This window comes from Meriones unguiculatus, chromosome 9 (assembly GCF_030254825.1).
Source record: "Meriones unguiculatus strain TT.TT164.6M chromosome 9, Bangor_MerUng_6.1, whole genome shotgun sequence".
Classification (NCBI taxonomy): domain Eukaryota; kingdom Metazoa; phylum Chordata; class Mammalia; order Rodentia; family Muridae; genus Meriones; species Meriones unguiculatus.
In genome coordinates, this window is record NC_083357.1 from 19,785,344 (window position 1) to 19,804,680 (window position 19,337).

At 37.4% G+C, this 19,337-nt stretch overlaps 1 protein-coding gene across 1 annotated transcript; it reads right to left on the reverse strand.

Moving 5' to 3' along the window:
- Positions 1 to 9,614: 9,614 nt before the first annotated feature.
- LOC132656578 (rho GTPase-activating protein 20-like) lies at positions 9,615 to 18,252 on the reverse strand. Its single transcript, XM_060391711.1, has 5 exons — positions 18,100 to 18,252; positions 14,933 to 15,042; positions 13,635 to 13,824; positions 10,613 to 10,763; positions 9,615 to 9,768 (listed from the first exon to the last, which is right to left on the reverse strand). The coding sequence occupies exons 3-5, from the start codon at positions 13,809 to 13,811 to the stop codon at positions 9,707 to 9,709; spliced, it is 390 nt and encodes a 129-aa protein (XP_060247694.1). The 5' UTR covers positions 13,812 to 13,824; positions 14,933 to 15,042; positions 18,100 to 18,252; the 3' UTR covers positions 9,615 to 9,706.
- Positions 18,253 to 19,337: the final 1,085 nt, after the last annotated feature.

The following is a 19,337-nucleotide window of genomic DNA, read 5'->3' on the forward strand; positions in this document are numbered from 1 at the left end:
CATTTAGATTTTCAAATTTTGTGGCATATAGGCTCTTGAAGTAAGACCTCATCATTGTTTAGATTTCCTCACTGTCTGTCGTTATGTAACCTCTTTTGATTTCTGATTTTGTTGATTTGGATAGTGTCTGCCTTTTAGTTAGTTTGTATAAGGGCTTGACTATCTTCTGGATTTTCTCAAAGAACAAGCTCTTGGTTTCATTGGTTCTTTGAATTGTTTTATTTGATTGATTGCAGCCATGAGTTTGATTATTTCCAGCCATCCCCTCGTCTTGGGTATGTCTGCTTCTTTTTTGTTTTCTAGGGATTTTAGGTGAGCCATTAAGTTGTTTGAATGAGATGCTTCGAATTGCTTCTTGAAGGCACTTAGCGCTATGAAATTTCCTCTTAGTACTGCTTTCATTGTGTCCAATAAGTTTGGGTATGATGTGTTTTCATTTTCATTGGAACTAGAAAGACTTTAATTTCTTTCTGCCACAGACCAGCCCAGTCGGCTATCTTGATTCCCTGGGAATGAGGCTTTGAATATCAGGAAGGCACAGTTTGTGCGAATTGACAGACAGAGAGCAGTGAGGCTTTGAAATCTGCTGCACTTTACTGAATTCAAGTTAATATTTTTATGATGATTTAACAAAAAGGCACCTTAAATTTGGCACACTTCCCAGAACATTTAGACTTTTACCAAGAATACAAAGTTTACAGTTTAACAGAGGGGAGTGCTCACAAAAAAATCTTGGCCTGAAAACTTTTGATCAAAGCAGACAAAGGGAAAGAAACTTCAAATGCAGTTTTATTATTGCTAACCAATGAAGAGGAAAGTCAGGAGCTAAGTCAGATGTCTGCCAAAATCTTTCTCTTTATCAAAATCTAATTACACCTTTGTTAACCATCCTCCCGTATGTCCTGCTAAAGATTTACGATCTTCCCTAGGAACAAGGTGCTGAAGGGAGGGGAAACTCCCACCAGCTGTACTCCTCATGCTATTTTTTTTCTTAAGAAGGAGCCCATTATTTTTTTTTTTCACTATTCTTATAATGCTTAATGATAATGAATCTGTTTTATTACTTTTTTAAAGCTTATTCTTCTTACATTTTATTCTTGTTAATGCCTTTAATAATTTACTAATGATAAATTTCTTTGTAAAATTAGTTGTGCTATATCAGGAGTCACAGAGAAAAACCAAAAAGCTCAAAGTTCCATACCCAAAACCGTGACCAAAAAGCACAGAAATCTCAGAACATGTCTTTTTGCCAGGCGGGGGTGGGGCATCTGCTAGGGACCTCCAGAGAGCATAATCTGAAAGACACATATCTCTTAGTCTGAGTAGCACTATCTACTGATATGCTACACCAGACATTGGAGTGGGTGTAGCATCTTTCTTTATTTCGTCGCTAACCCAGTCATTATTGAGTAGTGAGTTGTTCAGTTTCCATGAGTTTGTAGGCTTTTTTTTTTTTTTTTTTTTTCTATTTCTGTTGTTGTTGAGGTCCAGCTTCAGGGCATGGTGGTCAGATATGATACGAGAGATTATTTCAATATTTTTGTATCTGTTATCTGTTGAGGCTTGCTTTGCCACCAACTATATGGTGTATTTTGGAGAATACAAAGGTTCCATGAGGTGCTGAAAAGCAGGTAAATTCTCTCTCTTTTGGGTGGAACTTTCTGTCAATATCTTTTAGGTCCATTTGATTCATGACCTCTGTTAAAGTCATTGTTTCTATGTTTAATTTCTGTTTTGTTGACCTGTCCTTTGTTGAGAGATGGGTGTTGAAGTCTCCCACTATTAATGTGTAGGGATCTATGTGTGATTTAAGTTTTATTAATGTTTCTTTTACAAATGTGTTTGCCCTTGTACTTGGGGCATAGATGTTCAGGATTGTGATGTCTTCCTGCTTGAATTTTTCTTCTATGAGTATGACGTGTCCTTCCTCATCTCTTTTGATTAATTTTTGTTAAAAGTCTAATTTAAAAAAAAATATTAGAATGGATACTCCTGCTTGCTTCTTGGTTCCATTTGCTTGGGAAACTGTCTTCCAGCCCTTTACTCTCAGGTAATGTCTATCTTTGTGACTTAGGTGTGTTTCTTGTATACAATAGATTGTTGGGTCTTGTTTATGCATTCATTCTGTTAGTCTTTGTCTTTTTATTAGAGTCTTTGTCTTTTTATTATTATTTAAGTACATTGATTTTGACAGAGATTAATAACCAGTGGCAGTTAGATCCTTTGATTTTGATGTTGGCTATGGTAGTGTGTTTGTGTGCTTGAATACTTTTAGTTTTGCTGTAGTGTTGTTTTTTTTTGTTTGTTTTTTGTTTTTTGTTTTTTTACTGCGTTTTCCTGTAAAGAGTTTCTTGGGTTGTATTTTTCCTTCTAGTATCTTCTGTCACACTGCATTTGTGTGTAGGTATTTTGGAATTTTGTTGTTGTTGTTATTGAATATCTTGTTTTCTTTTCTATGAGGACTGGGAGTTTTGCTGTGTATAGTAGCCTGGTCTGACATCTGTGTTCTCTTAGGGTCTGCGTTGTATCTGTCCAGACTCTTCTTACTTTCATAGTCTCTGTTGAGTAGACAGGTATGATTCTGATGGGTTTGCCATTATATATTACTTGTCGATTATACCTTGGAGCTTTCAGTATGTTTTTCTTCTGTATACTTACTCTTTTGATCATTATGAGGAAGGAGGATATTTTTTTTTTCTGGTCTAATTTATTAGGTTTTCTGTAGGCCTCTCCTATGCTTAAAGGCCTCTCCTTTAAGTTTGGAAAATTTTCTTCAGTGATTTTGTTGAAAATATTTTCTGGGCCTTGGAGGAGGGAATCTTCTTTTTCTTCTATTCCTATTATTCTTAGGTGTTGTCTTGGATTTGTTGGATGTTTTGTGTCAGAATTTTTTTGGATTTATTATTTTCTTTGATGGATACATCTATTTCTTCTATTCTGTCTTCCACACCTGAGATTCTTTCTTCCATCTCTTGTAGTATGATGATTAAGCTTACCTCTGTAGTTTCTGTGTTCTTTCCTAAGTTCTTTCTCTCCATGGTTTCCTCCGTTTGTGATTTGTTTAATTTTTTCCAATTTTATCTTTAGATCCTGAACCATTCTTTTTATTTCCTTCACTTGTCTGACTGTATTTTCCTGTTTTTCCTTCAATTCGTTCAACTTTTGTTTAAACATTCCTCTGTTTCATTTACTTCTTTCAGTGATCATTTCCTGTCTGAAAGCCACAAACTGTTTAGCTGCATCCTCCTGCATTTCTTTGACCATGGCCATAATTTGACTATCTCCTTCCATTTCTTTACACATTTTATTTGTTTCGTCCATCATCCTCTTCACAACATAGATGTAAGGTCATCTTCCTAAATTTCACTTATGTTAGGATGCCCAGAGTAACTGGATAACTGGGTTATCGGGATGCCATATTGCTTTGCCTTTTGTTGGTTGTGCTTTAATACTGGCCTCTACCCATGTTGGTGTCTCAGGTGTGGGCTGTTAATTTGTGGTACCTGCTGGAATCCTGAGGTAGGGAGAATCTCCTTGGCAGGATTCTGAAGAAGGCATCCTCAGCTCTTCCAGTATAGTCAACTTAATGATGGTGCTTCTCAGAAATTGCTAGAGCTCACTTCAGGCGTAAGGACCTGTGTGGTAACTATGGTCCTTGGTAGTCAGGAAGGCTCTCCTCTCCCCAGGAGAAGTTCTGGAGAGAGCTACCCTACCTTTGTCTTTCTTGCTCAGAACTTATTGAGCTGTTGCTGTTGCTCCTTTATTGTGTTTTCTAACTATAGCCCACTTGAAGAACCAGGGAGCCCAGTGGTTTCTTCAGTTTAGCTAGAGATAACTGGTTGCAACTTGTAGCAGTCTCTAGGGGCTGATACAATGACTCTCAGGTTTATGTAGGTCTGAGGTTGGAGCTGTGTACCACAGTACCCTAGTGGTAATATGTGGCAGTTGAACCCAGTGCTCATGTGTGCAACCAGAGACCAGATCCTGGAGCCTGCAGGAACCCAGTGGGAACTCAGCAGGACCCCAGAAACTCTTCTGGAGCTAGGTGTCCTGAGGTCAGTCCTGATATATCCCCCACTGTGGGGTTTCCTCCCAACAGGAAGATCTAGTCTATGGTGTTTTTGGCATCCACAGTTCCATCTGGGATGGCCAGTAGAGCATGCAGGCAGTTTGACTCTGCCTTGCTATTGACTGGACTTCTGCAGGAACCTTGCTGGCTTGGGGGTGGGAGGGTTGGAGTTGTGGTTCTCTGAGTTAGGACCTACTGTTTCCCACACTGTGGATTTTCCTCCTTACAGACGAAGACAGTCTCTGGTGTCCTGGGGCACACAATTCTGTCTGGGTAGGTGAGTCAGGTACACAGCATGTCTCTGGGCTGGCAACTGAGTGTCTGCAGGACCCTGGTACCTCTTGCAGGGGTTGTCTGCATGTCCTGGGGTTGGTTCCCAATCACTTTCTTCACCGTGGGGTTTTCTCCAGACTGGAAATCCCGGTCTCAGGTGTTGTGGGGCCCGCAGTTCAGTCTAGGGTGGTGATCAGAGTATGCAGGTGTGTGGCTCTGGGCTGGCAACCAAGTGCCAGCTGGGACTAACTGCACTTCCAGGAGTTTAGCTAGGTGACCTGAACCCAACTGATTCCCACAACATGGGCTTTCCTCTCACCTGGGAAGCACAATCATTGGTGTTTTAGGGCCAAGAGTTCTGTGTGTTGGTCACTCTCTGTCCCTGCTGTGCTGGTGGTCAGGAACAGTGTCCTCCAGGCGCTGCCATCTTAGATCCGCATTATGTATATTTTAATAATTCTCATTAAAATCTTTGCCAATATTAATTTTACTGTGTTTATTAAAATATTTTAAGCTAATTTCCTACTGCTCTACATGTATTCTTTCCTCCTATTCTTGTAACTAAATAATGAAAATACTTTTATAATAATGGACTAATCAATCCTAAGAATGAATGTGTAGAAAGGAAATTTGCGTATGTCAGGTTCTTTGTCATGGTTACTAAACCATTTAGTAAATAATTAAGCTTTTAAAGCTCAAGATTTATTCATCTAGTGGTATGGGTTAGAATCTTGGTCAACCTTGCAACACTGAGTTACATACTCAACCTCAATAAAATACTTTTTAGTATGATTAATACTACATAGTTTCTGTCTTCATGTTTTTTATATTCGTATACATGTTTACTGAAGGAAATCTACTGTTGGTACAGTAATAGAGTCCCTGTCTTGGAGCTTATCATACAGCTTGCCAACAGGAACAAGATGGCTGAGGAGGAGAAGGGAAAATGGACAAATAGAAATTGAAAATTTGTTTGTATGACTTGCTTTATAATAACGTCCTTGGATACGCTATTAGTTCCTTGTTTCACTGATGTGAAAAAATAACTGAGAAGAGAAACTTCATGTGAGGACAGGTAATTCTGATTGACAGTTTGAAGGGAGCTAATGCATCATGGCCAAGAGAAGGTTGTGTGAAAAGCATGCTCAGCTTGTTTTTGAGTTTTAATATATCTAGAACCTCACCCATATAATGGAGCCAACCATCGCTACAGCGCTACACTATTTTAGAAGTTTTTCCACCTCAGTTGATCTAATCAGGGCTTATCCCACAGGCATCTGACCAGGTTTATCTTTTGGTGATTCTAGATCATGTCAAGTGGGCAGACAATATAAACCATCTCACAGGGTAAGCACTGCAACCTCATTCTCACTGCAGTCACTCATTCTCAAGAGAAGATAATGAGTTTCTCCTAAGAACACAAATACTTGTTTAAGTGTTGCTTACATGTTGTCACGATTTCACTCTTCAAAGTGAGTTAGAAGAGGACAAACCATAATCTACCAGTGCAATTTATATCTGTTTAAATTATCTTATCAGAAGCTTCTCTAAGTCTCAATGTCTTTGTGTCTTTTTACAATTTAAAAAAAAAAATGTTCATCAACAATCCAAGTGACAAATGGATTTCTCTGTTTTCTTTTTATTCTTAGACTAGATTTTTCTTCTAGTCTTTAATCTCTAGATGTTAGAATAATGTATTGCTTTTTAACAATTTTATTTGACGGTACTCATTTATTTTTATCTATTCCTTATGTTTCTTTTTATACAATAACAATTATATGTATAGTCTACTTTGTATTCTGTCTCTCTAAATTTACCCTGATTCCTTGAACATATTTTATTTAATGCAATTTTTAAACTTGCATATATGTTTTACATAAATTAGAAATATCTATATAATCATTCTCCTGTCAGAAATTTATTTTCTCTGCCTGGTAGAGTCTTTTAGAGGCCCTGTATGGTAGGCTCCTGCCTGTTTCTTGTTTTCTCCTACTTCCAAAGTCTATCCCATTTTTCTTTCTAAGTGAGGCTTGATCATCTTACCCCGGATCCTGCTTCTTGTTTAGCTTCTTTAGGTGTACAGGTTTTAGTATGTTTATCCTATCTTTTAGGTCTAGTATCCAAGTATAAGTGAGTACATACCGTGTGTCTCTTTCTGCTTCTGGGATACCTCACTCAGGATGATCTTTTCTAGATCCGACCATTTGCCTGCAGCTTTCATGATTTCCTTGTTTTTAATTGCTGAGTAGTATTCCATTGTGTATATGTACCACAATTTTTGTATCCATTTAGGGACATCTGGGTTGTTTCCTGGTTCTGGCTATTACAAGTATCAAGTAGTACAAGTACAAGTATCAAGCCAGGTTCTGGCTATTACAAGTATCAAGTAGTACAAGTACAAGTATCAAGCCAGGTTCTGGCTATTACAAGTATAAAGCAGATGCTGAGAGTCATACCCAAACCTTGGGCAGAGTGCAGGGAATCTTAGGAAAGAAGGTAGTTAGTAAGACCTGGAGAGAACAGGAGCTCCACAAGGACCAAATATATCTGGGCACAGGAGTCTTTTCTGAAAAGGATTCTCTAACCAGGGACCATGCATGGATCTAACCTAGAATCCCTGCTCAGACATAGCCCATGGCAGCTTAGTATCCAAGTGGGGTACCCCAGTAAGGTGAACAGGGACTGACTCTGATATGAACTCAGTGGCTTTCCTTGGACCCCCTCCCTTGAGGGAGGAGCAGCCTTGCTAGGCCACAGAGGAGGCCATTGCAGCCAGTCCTGATGAGACCTGATAAGCTAGGGTCAGAGGAAAGGAAGAAGGACCTCCTATCAGTTGACGTAGAGAAGGGCAGGGAGGAGATGAGGGAGAGAGGGTAGGATAGGGAGGTCATGAGGGAGGGGGCTACAGTTGGGATACAAGTAAATAAACTGTAATTGATATAAAAAAATTAAAACTTTTATTTTCTTTTTTTAACTAATTAGTAAAAATGATCTACTTTAAATTGAGTTCATGTTTCTAATGAACATACTTAATTCCTGTATGAAATCGCATTGAATTTTAAATTGTTGCAAATTATTTATGCTTATTTAGCAATGTGTAACTTTATGATTCTGAATTATTTTTAGATATTTCATATATTTCAGAGTTAAATTATATTTATGTGATTTTTATATTATAATTTTCCTGCTGTTTTTGTTTTTGAGAATATTTTTTCTCCCAAAGTGATTCTTAAGTATTTTGCAATTTGCTCCTTTTTTGTTTTGTTTTTACCAAAATATCGAGGAATACACAGATCAAAATTATCCACTGGAAGAAGCTCCAGGTGTTTTGAAGGAAGGGTTCTATGATACCACTGTCACATCCAGACAGCCTCTTGTTGAATAAAAGCTCGCAGAAGTATGTCCTTGGGGAGAATGTGATTTTAACTCCTAACTGGCAACTACTGCTATCTCTTCATGGGCTAAATACTATATGACTGTGCTATGCAGGTCTCCTTCATGTTTATGGTATAACTTAACCATGGTGCCCATGCCCTTTGTCTTGTTTTCCTGAAGGGAAACTGATTGCCATTTTATGATTTCTGAGTATCACTGTAATTTAACTTTTTACTTCTTGAAGGACTCCCTGTTCTAAAAGTCTTCTATCCTCATTTGTCACCTTGGTAGAATTTATTGACTTGTCTCATGCTGTAAACTAAACATTCACTTTGGTTTATGTAAAGTATATTAATCTCAAACCATGTGTTTTATCCTTTCTCATTTACATTTGCAATGAACCAACTGAACGAAGAAATTACATAAATGAAACACTCAGAATTCTAATTTCTGTTCTGTTTTCACTGCATCACTACAACCAAGATCATGCCTTCTATTTCTAACTGGTGTGCATGTATACAGTGTTCCCTTGGAATAACCTCTTATAAATGTCTATCTTTGTTAAGGGGTTCATGATCTCCAGTATTTCAAGAGGCACACGTGAGAACAGACAATGAAAAAATCTTCTATGGTATGTGTAGGACACCTCTTATTTCAAATTTGAACTGAGGGGTTTGTGGTTGGGGTCATGATCTCCAGTACTTCAATAAATACATGTGAGAACACAGAGAATAAAATATCTTATAGGTATGTGTAGGATATCCCAATTTCCAATATTTATTCCTGCTATTCACATATAATAATTAAGATACAATATGTCATGCACACTCTTTTTTTCTGAAGCTTTATTTTAAATTAAATTTTTATTTTTTTAAAACAAATTTTTATTTTTTATATTAATTCAGGTTTATTCACTTTGTATTCCAGCGGTAGCCACCAATTTTTTAGTTTTTATATTAATTACAGTCTTGATGATCAGGACTCATGTCAGTTACAAAGTTTGTATCTCAGTTGCTTTAAATATTGAACCACCTTTTCAGGCCATTGTGCACTTTCTTACAATTGGAATCTACTTCCAACTTCATGATGTGTGATGCTTAATTTTGATTGTTAATGGTATTTTATCTGATCTATGATACAGGACTCTAAGCACAACTCTGCAGGATTATTTCAATTACATTACCTTCTTTCCATGCTTCTGAGCAATTATCTAGATTAAGTTATCACAGTGAGAAAACTATAACAACTATTATTGGACTGTGAAATTACAAGCATGATTTCTGGAATGCATAAACAGGAAAAAGCTCAGTGAGTATGAGCCGCCATTTTCCTCTGCTTTTTAACTAAGTCAGCCACTTCACTTGCTGTGACATCCTGACATCAGACCTGCCCTATAGCAATGGCATGAGCCCACAAACACTGAGCCAAATGTATTTCTAACGCAAATAATATTATAAAGCAACTTTTCAAACCAAGATGAAAATAACTTAAAAACAAAAATGTTGCTCTAATGCCCAGAATGAGTCAGGTTTTGTGGAAAACTGGTAGTTGATTCTTTGACTTTGGGACACTTTGGTGGCTAGAGTCTGAAAGAATTCGGTCAGAGAAATCCCCTGTCTTCATTTATTAAGCAGAACTTACTATGCCATTCTGATTGGAGTTTGGAATAATAATAAATTGTTTCTTGTGGATCTATCACATGAACGCCACTTCCTGAGTAACTGAGATGGAGGAGAAGACTGCCAAATGGCATTTTCCAAATCTAACATTTATTACCACAATAAAAGTACTGAATACACAGCATAAATGAAATGGAAGTGAAACATTGTAAACAATAATAAAGTGAAATAGAGAACATTACGAATGTATTACAATGAGGGATAAGAGGAAGGGAAGGATGTAGACAAATGAAATTGTGGGGATTCCAAGTATTTAGTTTGGTAAGAAACTGAAGAGAAGTAAGGTTGCTTGGACAATCCAAAAGTTTCTTCAGTTATCATCCTCCACAGGATGATCAATTGTACTGGAGAAGAAAGTTGTTCCAATATCCACTGTCAAATAAAACAAACAAATATCATGATTCAAAACATTCTCAGAAGACAGATTCCCCTCGATTCAGATGAAATGAGTCTTTCAGTCTATTTACACAACTGCACACAGAAAATTTCTTGTGTTTACAACATATCTGATTTTGAGAGGTGCTAATTGATGATTCCGGTATGTTTTAGCCTATTTATCATTCTTCACATATTTGTTGTAGTGGATCCTGTGAATCCAATAGTTACATTATGCTGAGCATTTGATAAGATTTATCTCTCATAAGAAATCAAAATTACGTTAGTGTTTTTGCAAGACAATTGCACAGTTTGGTGACAGTGGCACAAGGCTTTATATCCCAGAATGTTTGAGGGGTTTCTGAATCAAATCATTGTCTCTAGTGCTCTTTCCGAAAGTAATAATTTCAGTATCCAAGATATCCTACACTGACTCAAGGACCAGGAGAAGGAAAGGTGAGAAACACAGCAGGAATATTCTGGGATCCTTTCAGGGGCTAAATTAGGACGGTATCTGTCATACATACATGCATGCATATATGTGAGTATAAACATGCATGTGGATAAATGTGCTTAACAGTATATGTATGTATGTATGCTTATATTTATATTTTAAAATTACACTGTTGTTTAAAGAGACTTCTCATGCTCTAATATCATGATGTGTGATAATACTGCTGTGATGCTATTTACAGTTTTGTGAAATCAAGAGAGGATGTTGTCTTTCCATTCATCTGATTACTTCTTTAAAGCTTCCCGTTACCTGTAGGAATGTCCTCCTTAGAAGGAACAGATGTAAGCTTTAATTCTTCAGTATTATCATTAGGAAAGTCATACTCACTTTGGTTATCCGCATCAGCCTTATCAGGAGACTTATCACCAGAGGAGTTCTTGATGTCCTCCAAACTCCTTTGGACATCTTTATACAATTTACTAGTATCCTCTTTAAAAATCTTGGGGAAATAATCAATTAGAAGTTTTATAAGGGAAACCTGTAAATCAACAGTGTAGAAACAAGATCCTTTCATTTCACATTGCTTACAAATTTGATATTAGATTCTTGAAATGACAAAAAAAAAATAGTAGTTACTATACGCAGCTATGAACCCATGAAATGAGTAAGAATAGTATGGGCACCTATTTAATATTTCCTCAGTAAAATAATGAAAAGTTTTAGTATCCTCACAGCAATGACTGTTTCTGTTTAACTTTTGTGTTTCTTCCCATGATGCACCTAATTTTATATTTGACCAGTCTTTTGAAAATTTATTCATTTATTACTATTTATTCATATTTTTCCCTACTGCAGCCCACTCCCTGGTCTCCTCTTAGAACTACACACCCTCCCTCTTCTCCTTCTGTGCCCCTTCCCTAGTTCCCTGACAGGGGAGAACCCCCTCCAAGCTCAGCAGTTAAAGTCTGGGCTCACAACCAAAAATATTTGACCAGTCTTAAACAGGGTAGCAAAGAAATAATTTTCAGGAATATCATACTTAGATGATTTTCTTATTTCCTACACAAATAGTTCAGAATAGTGATCCTTCTTGGCTTTCATATCTGACCACATACAGGAATATATTTGAATAGAACTGTTTAGAAGAGAATCATTAATAATAGTTAAGAGTGAAAAATATATCTCATTGTTCTTTTTGTACTGAACATGAATTTTAATAAAACTTGGATTTTAGGTTGCCAGTAGCTTGATAGATGAATAGAGCCAAGTAGAGTCCTGGATGCGAAAGTTATTCTCTGTGCTGTACTACTCCACTGTACCATGATTTCTGTCCTGTGCAGCTGATTCCTGAAAGGTACTAGTTAAATATACCCCTTGCTTTCTTCTTATTTCTTTTCTTTCTTGGTAAACAAATGACTTTATTGATTCTTTGTGAATTTTCCATCATGTACCCCAAACCCGCAAATTTCCCAATGCTTCCATTACTGCTCTCCACCCTTTAAATCCCACAAAAAGAAATAATAAAAAATTATATGTATCTGTATATAAATCACTAAATTATTCCATGTAAGCTGTGTAGTGCCACTGTGTGTCAAACTAATATCCTTTTGCTCAAACAGCTCAATTTGCAAATATTCACTAAAATGAGGCAATGCTCTGGGTCAGGGCCTATGGTTTTGTGCTACAACATCAATAATAGATCCTCTCAGAGACTCTCTCAGATATTCCGGATATTCTCCTGTTGCCCCTGACCATGGATTTCCAGCAGCTTTGGGTGTTCAGGACCAGCCTCTTCACACGTTCCAAAAGTTCATAGATGGAGATGTTGGACTGGGCCAGCTCAAAGTCTTGGATCTCGTTAGTAACATAGCTTGCCAACTCTCCTTGCAAACCATGCCACCAGGGCCAGCTCTCCTGCACCTTCTTAACAAGAAGGCACACCCATACTTTCTTAAAACATTTTGTCTCTCATTTTGACACAAAACACGAAAAGGGTCTTATCAGTCTGCATCTGCACATTAGGGCATTACACTTTGAAATTTTATTCAGTTTTAAAATTTAGTCTTAATCCTACTGAACTTTGTACCCTTTCTGTTTTCAAATCTATCATATCCAACTTCTTAGTGACTGCTCTGCTCAGGAGACATATGCGCTAATCATTAAATCTATAAGGCTTTTTTCCTGGGAATTATGCTTTAAGAAGGAAGCCCCACTGTGAGGCAAATGGTATGCAGTTCCGGCATTAGAGCGAATGCAGGAGTCCTATCTTTCTCTCTGCCTTTCTCTCAGTCAGCTTTCTTCTTAACAGGTGAGCATATATTTTCTTCTCAGGAATTTTCTCCCACCACATGAAATATTCCTCTCAGGCTTGTAATAAAAAATAACCTTATCAATAAAAATTTGAGACAATCAGTAAAGTAATTTAAAGTAAATTCCTTGATGAAACAAGCTTAAGGTAAACTATTATGTGAAGTGATGTGTCAGAAGTTATGTTCATTGGCAGCTATCTCAAAAGACTCAGCATCTGTAATTTCACAAGCATCTGTAATTCAGTTTTATGAGAGCCAATGCCATCCTCTTGTTTCCAAGGGCACCACAATGCAAGCAGTGCACAACTTCCATGCAGACCACATAAAAAAGAAAAAAAAAAAACATTTCATTCCTGCTTTACATAAATTAAAATAAATATTTTGGTTCCAGAATTATGGCTCACTATTAAGTGCACTATTTGCTATTTGAGAGCATCAGGTTGGGTTCTCAGCACCTCACGGTTGTTTAGAGTATTATGTAATTCTAATTCCATGGATTTCAAAGGTTTCTTTGGGCATGCAGGGCACTAAGAAAAGTTGATACATGCAAAATCACATGAAAGCAGAAGGTTAGCACACAGGGTATTTTACTAAAATAAATGTTTCCTTTTTATAAGTGTAGTTCTACAGGTCTGTTGTTGTAGAAATGAAAAGCTGCCTAACATATCAGCTGCATTGTTTCTTCTGTGCTCTATTCAAACACAAAGGGGGACTAAGTGCAGTGAAGCTGGGGACAAGTGCTACTCCCAGGGATGAGAAAACTACTTTGGAAATTTATGTCCAATTCTATTCATCAGTGTTTATCCATGATGGTCCACAGTCCTCAGTTTTAGTGTGATGAGCCTCCTCATCTCTTTCTATCATCCTCAGTGTCTGTGCTTCAAGTTGATTTGGTTTTCAAAGCCAGTTAAATAAGGATGATTCACAACTTGTAACCACTTTAACAAGGTCCCTTCCCAACCTCCCCGAAATAGATCAATACCTCTTCAACTCCAAAAGAATGCAATCCTAGGGTGTTCTTTAACAGCAATGACTTTTCCAACTCCTAGATCACAAGAAGGACTTTGTTCACAAAGGCAGAAACCAAGAGATCCACTTACCCTTTTTGAGAAATCTGTTTCTGATATTGAGTAGTCAGCAGTATCCTTCCATAGAAGACTATCAGCAATGCGAAATGATAAAATATGAGCGTTCACAAACCAAATGGAAGAATGACTTTTAATCTCGTGTAACAAATGCATCAAGTGCCTCAAAAGAATCAGATTTGGTCGTGGCATCTTCAATAAAAGTCTAAATATAGAAAAATAAGGATTTTATGCTTGTTTGACTTTACAGGGAAAGTTACTTCTCAATCTCTAAATTCAGTGAAAATGCAGGGTAAATGTTTCATAGACCAGATCATATGATAATCAAAAATCAAAAATTAAAAAGAGGCTAAAATATTGTCTAGAATAGTTTCTTCCAAACAAGTCTCTGTAAAGAATCATAGGGAATAAAAAATAATAGGTAATAATATCTGTGCACCACCTGTTTGACTATTGCCCATGAGCCCCGAGGATGGTGTCAGAAACCCTGGAAATGGAACCTGGGTTGTTGCAAGCCATCATGTGGGTTCTGACAATGGAAATATCCAGAGTTTTTAAGCACTGTGATATCTGTATAAGCACCATGAGGACACATTTAATTTACAATTTAATGTAAACCCAAGTAACACTTTTAGGCATTTTTGATCTGATGACTAGGATGAGCTGAAAACACACTAATGAAACATAGCAATGCAGTATGAAAGATGATGCTTTAGATAAAACAGACATGCTGGGGTTCTGGATTGTCATGGAGCTGAAAAGTCCTCCGTTACCTGAGAAATCGTTCTATGGAGTATTGTACAGGAAAATGTTTCCATGAAGTCTAAGCTGACCTTGATCTAGACTACTCTATATTGCTATAGTTGAGAAAGTTGAACTCACTAGTAGCTTTATGTACCAAGCAGTGTCATCTATTTAGTGTGTGAAGTATCTTTAACTCTTCCATGGTAATACTATTTGGACAGAAATAACACATTGCATACACATACTTCTTTTAATTTCTCTCACACAGGAACTGAAACCCACATTTTAGGCTGGACTGAACTCAGCTATGTAACCACGGCTATCCTGCAATCCATAACAATTAAAATGTGGCAACCTCCCAAGTGGTGGGATTATAACCACGAGGCAATGCTGTTGCCTGAGCAATGCATCTGTTCATGAAGTGACTACACATGTGCAAGCAAAAGAACCCTCTTGGCATGGGTCGTCATTTCAAGTGGGTAATCTCTTAAAAACAAGCTAATAATACCTTCAAGAAATGTATTGCTCCTAGCTTTGTGTTGTTTTCTGAGTGTTTAATGCAACTTTACCTTTGAATTGTAGAAATCTTTTGATCCAAATCACCTTCATCAAGAACATTAAGCCAGTCTTCATATAATTCACAACAAAGGAGGCTTCCTTGTAACTTTCCGATGAAATCCTTATTTATTTATTATTTTTTTATTTTTTAGGAAATAAACAAGAATTGTAAAGGTCAATGTATACTGGAGAAATGATAGATAAGATTCTTATTGAAAAATAGCAGTTTAGACCAGCGATTCTCTACCTGTGGGTTGTGAAGCTTTGAGGGTCACATACCAGATAGCCTGTATATCCAATTTTACATTACAATCCACGACAATAGCAAATTTACAGTGATGAAGCAGCAGTAAATTAATTTTGTGGTTGGGGGTTCACAACGTGAGTAACATTATTATTTTATTATTTTTATTTTTAATTCTTTACTAATTACACTTTATTCACTTTGTATCCCCCCTGTGGTTCCCTCCCTCCTCTTGTCCCAATCCCTCCCTTCACTCTCTGCATGCGTGCTCCTCCCAACGTCCACTGATAGGGGAGGTCTTCTTTTCCTTCCTTCTGATCCTGGTCAATTAGGTCTCATCAGGAGTGGCTACATTGTCTTCTTCTGTGACCAGGTAATGTTGCTTCCCCCTCAGGGAGAGGTAATTAAACAGCAGGCTAATCAGCTCATGTCAGATGCAGTCCCTGTTCCTATTACAATGGAACCCACATCTACACAATGGAATATTACTTAACAATAAAAAACAAGGAAATCATGAATTTGCAGGGAAATGGTGGGAACTGGAAAAGATCATCCTGAGTGAGCTATTCCAGAAGCATAAAATGAACACGGTATAGACCTAAAATATAAGATAAGCCTACTAAAATCTGCACATCTAAAGAAACAAATCAAGAGAGAGGACTCTTACTAAAATGCTCAATTCCTATCCAGAAAGACAAAGAGTGTGGACATCAGAAGAAGGAGAAACGAGGGAACAAGTCAGGGCCTGACACAGAGGACCTCTGAAAGGCTCTGCCCTGCAGACTATCAATGCAGATGGTGAGATTTATGGGCAACCTTTGGGCAGAGTGCAGGGAATCTTAGGAAAGAAGTGGGAAACAGTAAGATCTGGAGAGGACAGGAACTCCACAAGGAGAGCAACAGAAACAAAAAAATCTGTGCACAGGTGTCTTTCCTGAGACTGATACTCCAACCAAGGATTAGGCATGGAGATGACCCAAGACCCCTGCACAGACATAGCCCATGGCAGTGAGTAACATTATTAAAGGGCCACAGGATTAGGAAGGCTGAGAACCCAGGTTTAGAGTCTACTCTCTTAAGAGCGTCCCACCCTGTCACCTACCCAGACTCTTGGCTCAACTGTGAATCCCAGGAGGAGGAGCTTGTGTTTTCTCATCTAAGGTTGTAATTACAGATGCACAGTTCTGGAATAAGTAGCAATGAAATAAACCTATTGTGTGTTCAAAGTGTTCTTCCTCAGAATAAGCAAGCGTCCCAAACAGGCAGAGCAAGAGAATGTCTTGTCCTGATTCAATAACTTGATGAATCAGTGCTTATACTTCATAGAATGAAGGTTTTAATGTGCTTACAGGCACACTTGGAGTAAGGAAGAACATTATTCCTTCTTGAGCTTCCTGTGTCTCATGAGACAAGCTTTCACACTTTCACATCCATTCCCTTAAATGTATAAAGATTCAAATCTTTAAATAAAGAGTAACTAACAGCTTGTTTGATGGGCAGAAATGTCTCTTTCTTTAATTCCTTCTAACTCTGGTGCTGGGTCACACATACACTGCAGTTTTAAAAGCCTAGGTATATTGAAATGTGTGAGGCCTAGGCAAGCATTGGTGGTATACAGTTAGAAACTCAGAACTCATAATGATGCAGTTGGGCCTTAGGTTAGAGATTAGAGTGAGTGTCAAACACAGACAAGACTCAAAGTAGATGAATAAATAAACAGATAAGTAAACAAACAAGCAAACAGTAAATAGATAAGAAATAAAGAAAGAAAACAACAAAAATTGGAGAAATCCCTAATTACTGGGGTAAGAAAAAGAAGTATCAAATTACCTTACATAGCTTAAAACTAGCATATCTTCTCTTCTTACTAAACAGCCCAAAACTGTTCAGGACTAACTAGTTCAGTAAATCCACAACCAACTTTCATGTTCATAATTCAGTAAAGGTTGATTCATTTTAAAGATTTCTGAGCTGTGAAGGATCAGCCATATTTTGAGGTTCCAAGGATAGAGAAATGAGAACAATAGGAAAAGTCCAGGTGTTCCTGTACCTTTAAAGTACCCTGAACGAACAGCCCTGACTTGTGATCACTGATCTTCACTTTCTTTCCCAGGATGTGGTCCCAGCTTTCTGGCAATGAGAGCAAACCATACTTGCTAAGCTCCAGAACAAGGAGGGATCCAGTGGTACCTTTGTCTGATGTTACTAATCCTGCCTCCTCTCAGAGCAGTACCTTCTGTCTTTATGTCTGAGGCTATAGCTCCAGAGTAAGCTGAGTGGTGAATTCAGAGCATGGCCCAATTAAAATCAAGCAATGGTGTTTCTCTAGAGCCACTGGTTGCTCCAGTGTAAGTTCAGTGTGTGAAAGAGTATTTTAAGTAGGTTAAGAAAATTGTTGATTATCTGACAAGGGTTAAGGATCTAGCAAATATAAAAGTACTTGATAAATTTTTTGGCAGAGAAGGAGAACAATTTCATGTATGTACTGGACGGGGGCATTATCCACCTCTCTGTGAACTTGTTACAAGTCAGTGATGGACTAGCCATTTTGAACTGTTTTTATTTATGAAGGATATATTTTTGGTATGTATGATTTAAGACTTGAATTTTGTCAATCTCACTTTTACCACTATTATTACTTGTTTTGTTATGACTTCAAATATTGTGTTCAGAGGTGAAATCAGCAGGGTGTTTTGCAATGCCAAACCAAAGCACATCTGACCTATGAGCAAGTTAACTTCCTACAGAAGGTTTTCAATGGTATGTTTGTGATGAATCCCTTAGCTTGTCAGACCTTTATCTACCGTCCTCTTGTCCTCAGATCATCAGTTTCCACAGCTGAAATAATCTATCATCAGAAATTTGTCTCAAGGAAAGAAAGTATTTAGGCATGTCTAGAGGGATGCTAAGTATGAAGGAGGCTAAAAACATTACCTTTAAGACCGCTCCTATGACATTCACAGATTCCTGATTTAAATTTACAGCCTGTTGAGTGTCAATCCTTTCACGTAGGTCCCAGAATGCTTTGGTCCCCAAATACCGGAATAAACGGTATTCATCTAGTCCCTTTTCATGAATAATTGAAATCATCTCCTGTATGAGATAAACACATGCTTCTATGATTACACATCTAATAGTTTGAAGAACAAATGTGTCTCTTACTGTGAACTAGAGCAATGGCAATTATAGGTCAGTAACTACAACCGGGAGGAATGAAGAAGATATTGTATTTTGTAATTTTTCTTAACTTCTGAATACATTTTCTCTCCTAATCCTTTTATATCAATTTTAAACATTGGGGTTTGTTGGAATCAGATCCTCCTTGGCATTGAATCGCAATTAGGTTCCCTAAATAACTTTGGTGATGGGTCCTCCTTTACTTTTTCCCTCTTCTATAGGAATATTCTTCCCAAGCATGCCATTCTCAGTTACTACTGGAATATTTCCCTTTCAGCATGCAAATGTGTCCTGCCTGTGCTGCTTTCTGTTGGAAATCTAAATATCTCTCTTGTCAGGAAAGATTTTTGCCTTTCAGGAAAGTTTCTTTCATAAAGACTTTCATTTCTTTTTCCTGGGACTTTTTAGTTTCAGCTATCAATATAGAAAGATGTCCCAGTCAAGACCTCAAGGAGATTTCGATTCCTCTTCCATGGTTTCACCATGTAACATTGACTACCATACACATCTTTACTCTATATTTTAATGGTTGGGTTATGATTATAGTTATGGTTAGCAGAAGAGTTTGCTGTAAAATACTCAAGGTATGTGCAATAATTATCATGTGTCTGACTTAATCCTATTGACATGCTGCCATATAGCTTTAAAATGCTTGCTGCACAGTAAATACATTCATTCTCTATGGCAATTTAATAACTTCTTTAAAATAGATCAAGCCATATTAGATGACTTTGAAATATATTTTTCTAGGATGAAAGGATTAATATAAAGCAAAGAAAAATGTTTACACCTAATTCCTTGATAAAGTAAAACAAAGCACTCTAGATATATTGAATTATAAGACCGAATGATCTCAGAGGCAACACTATTACAGGAGACTCCATAATAATATGGAGGTTAAAAGAAGCTGGAAGATTTGACAGTTTGGGACTCAGAGGAGACTCCCATCTATAGAATTATTTCATCCAACTAGATGGGGGGTTTGGATTCCTGTG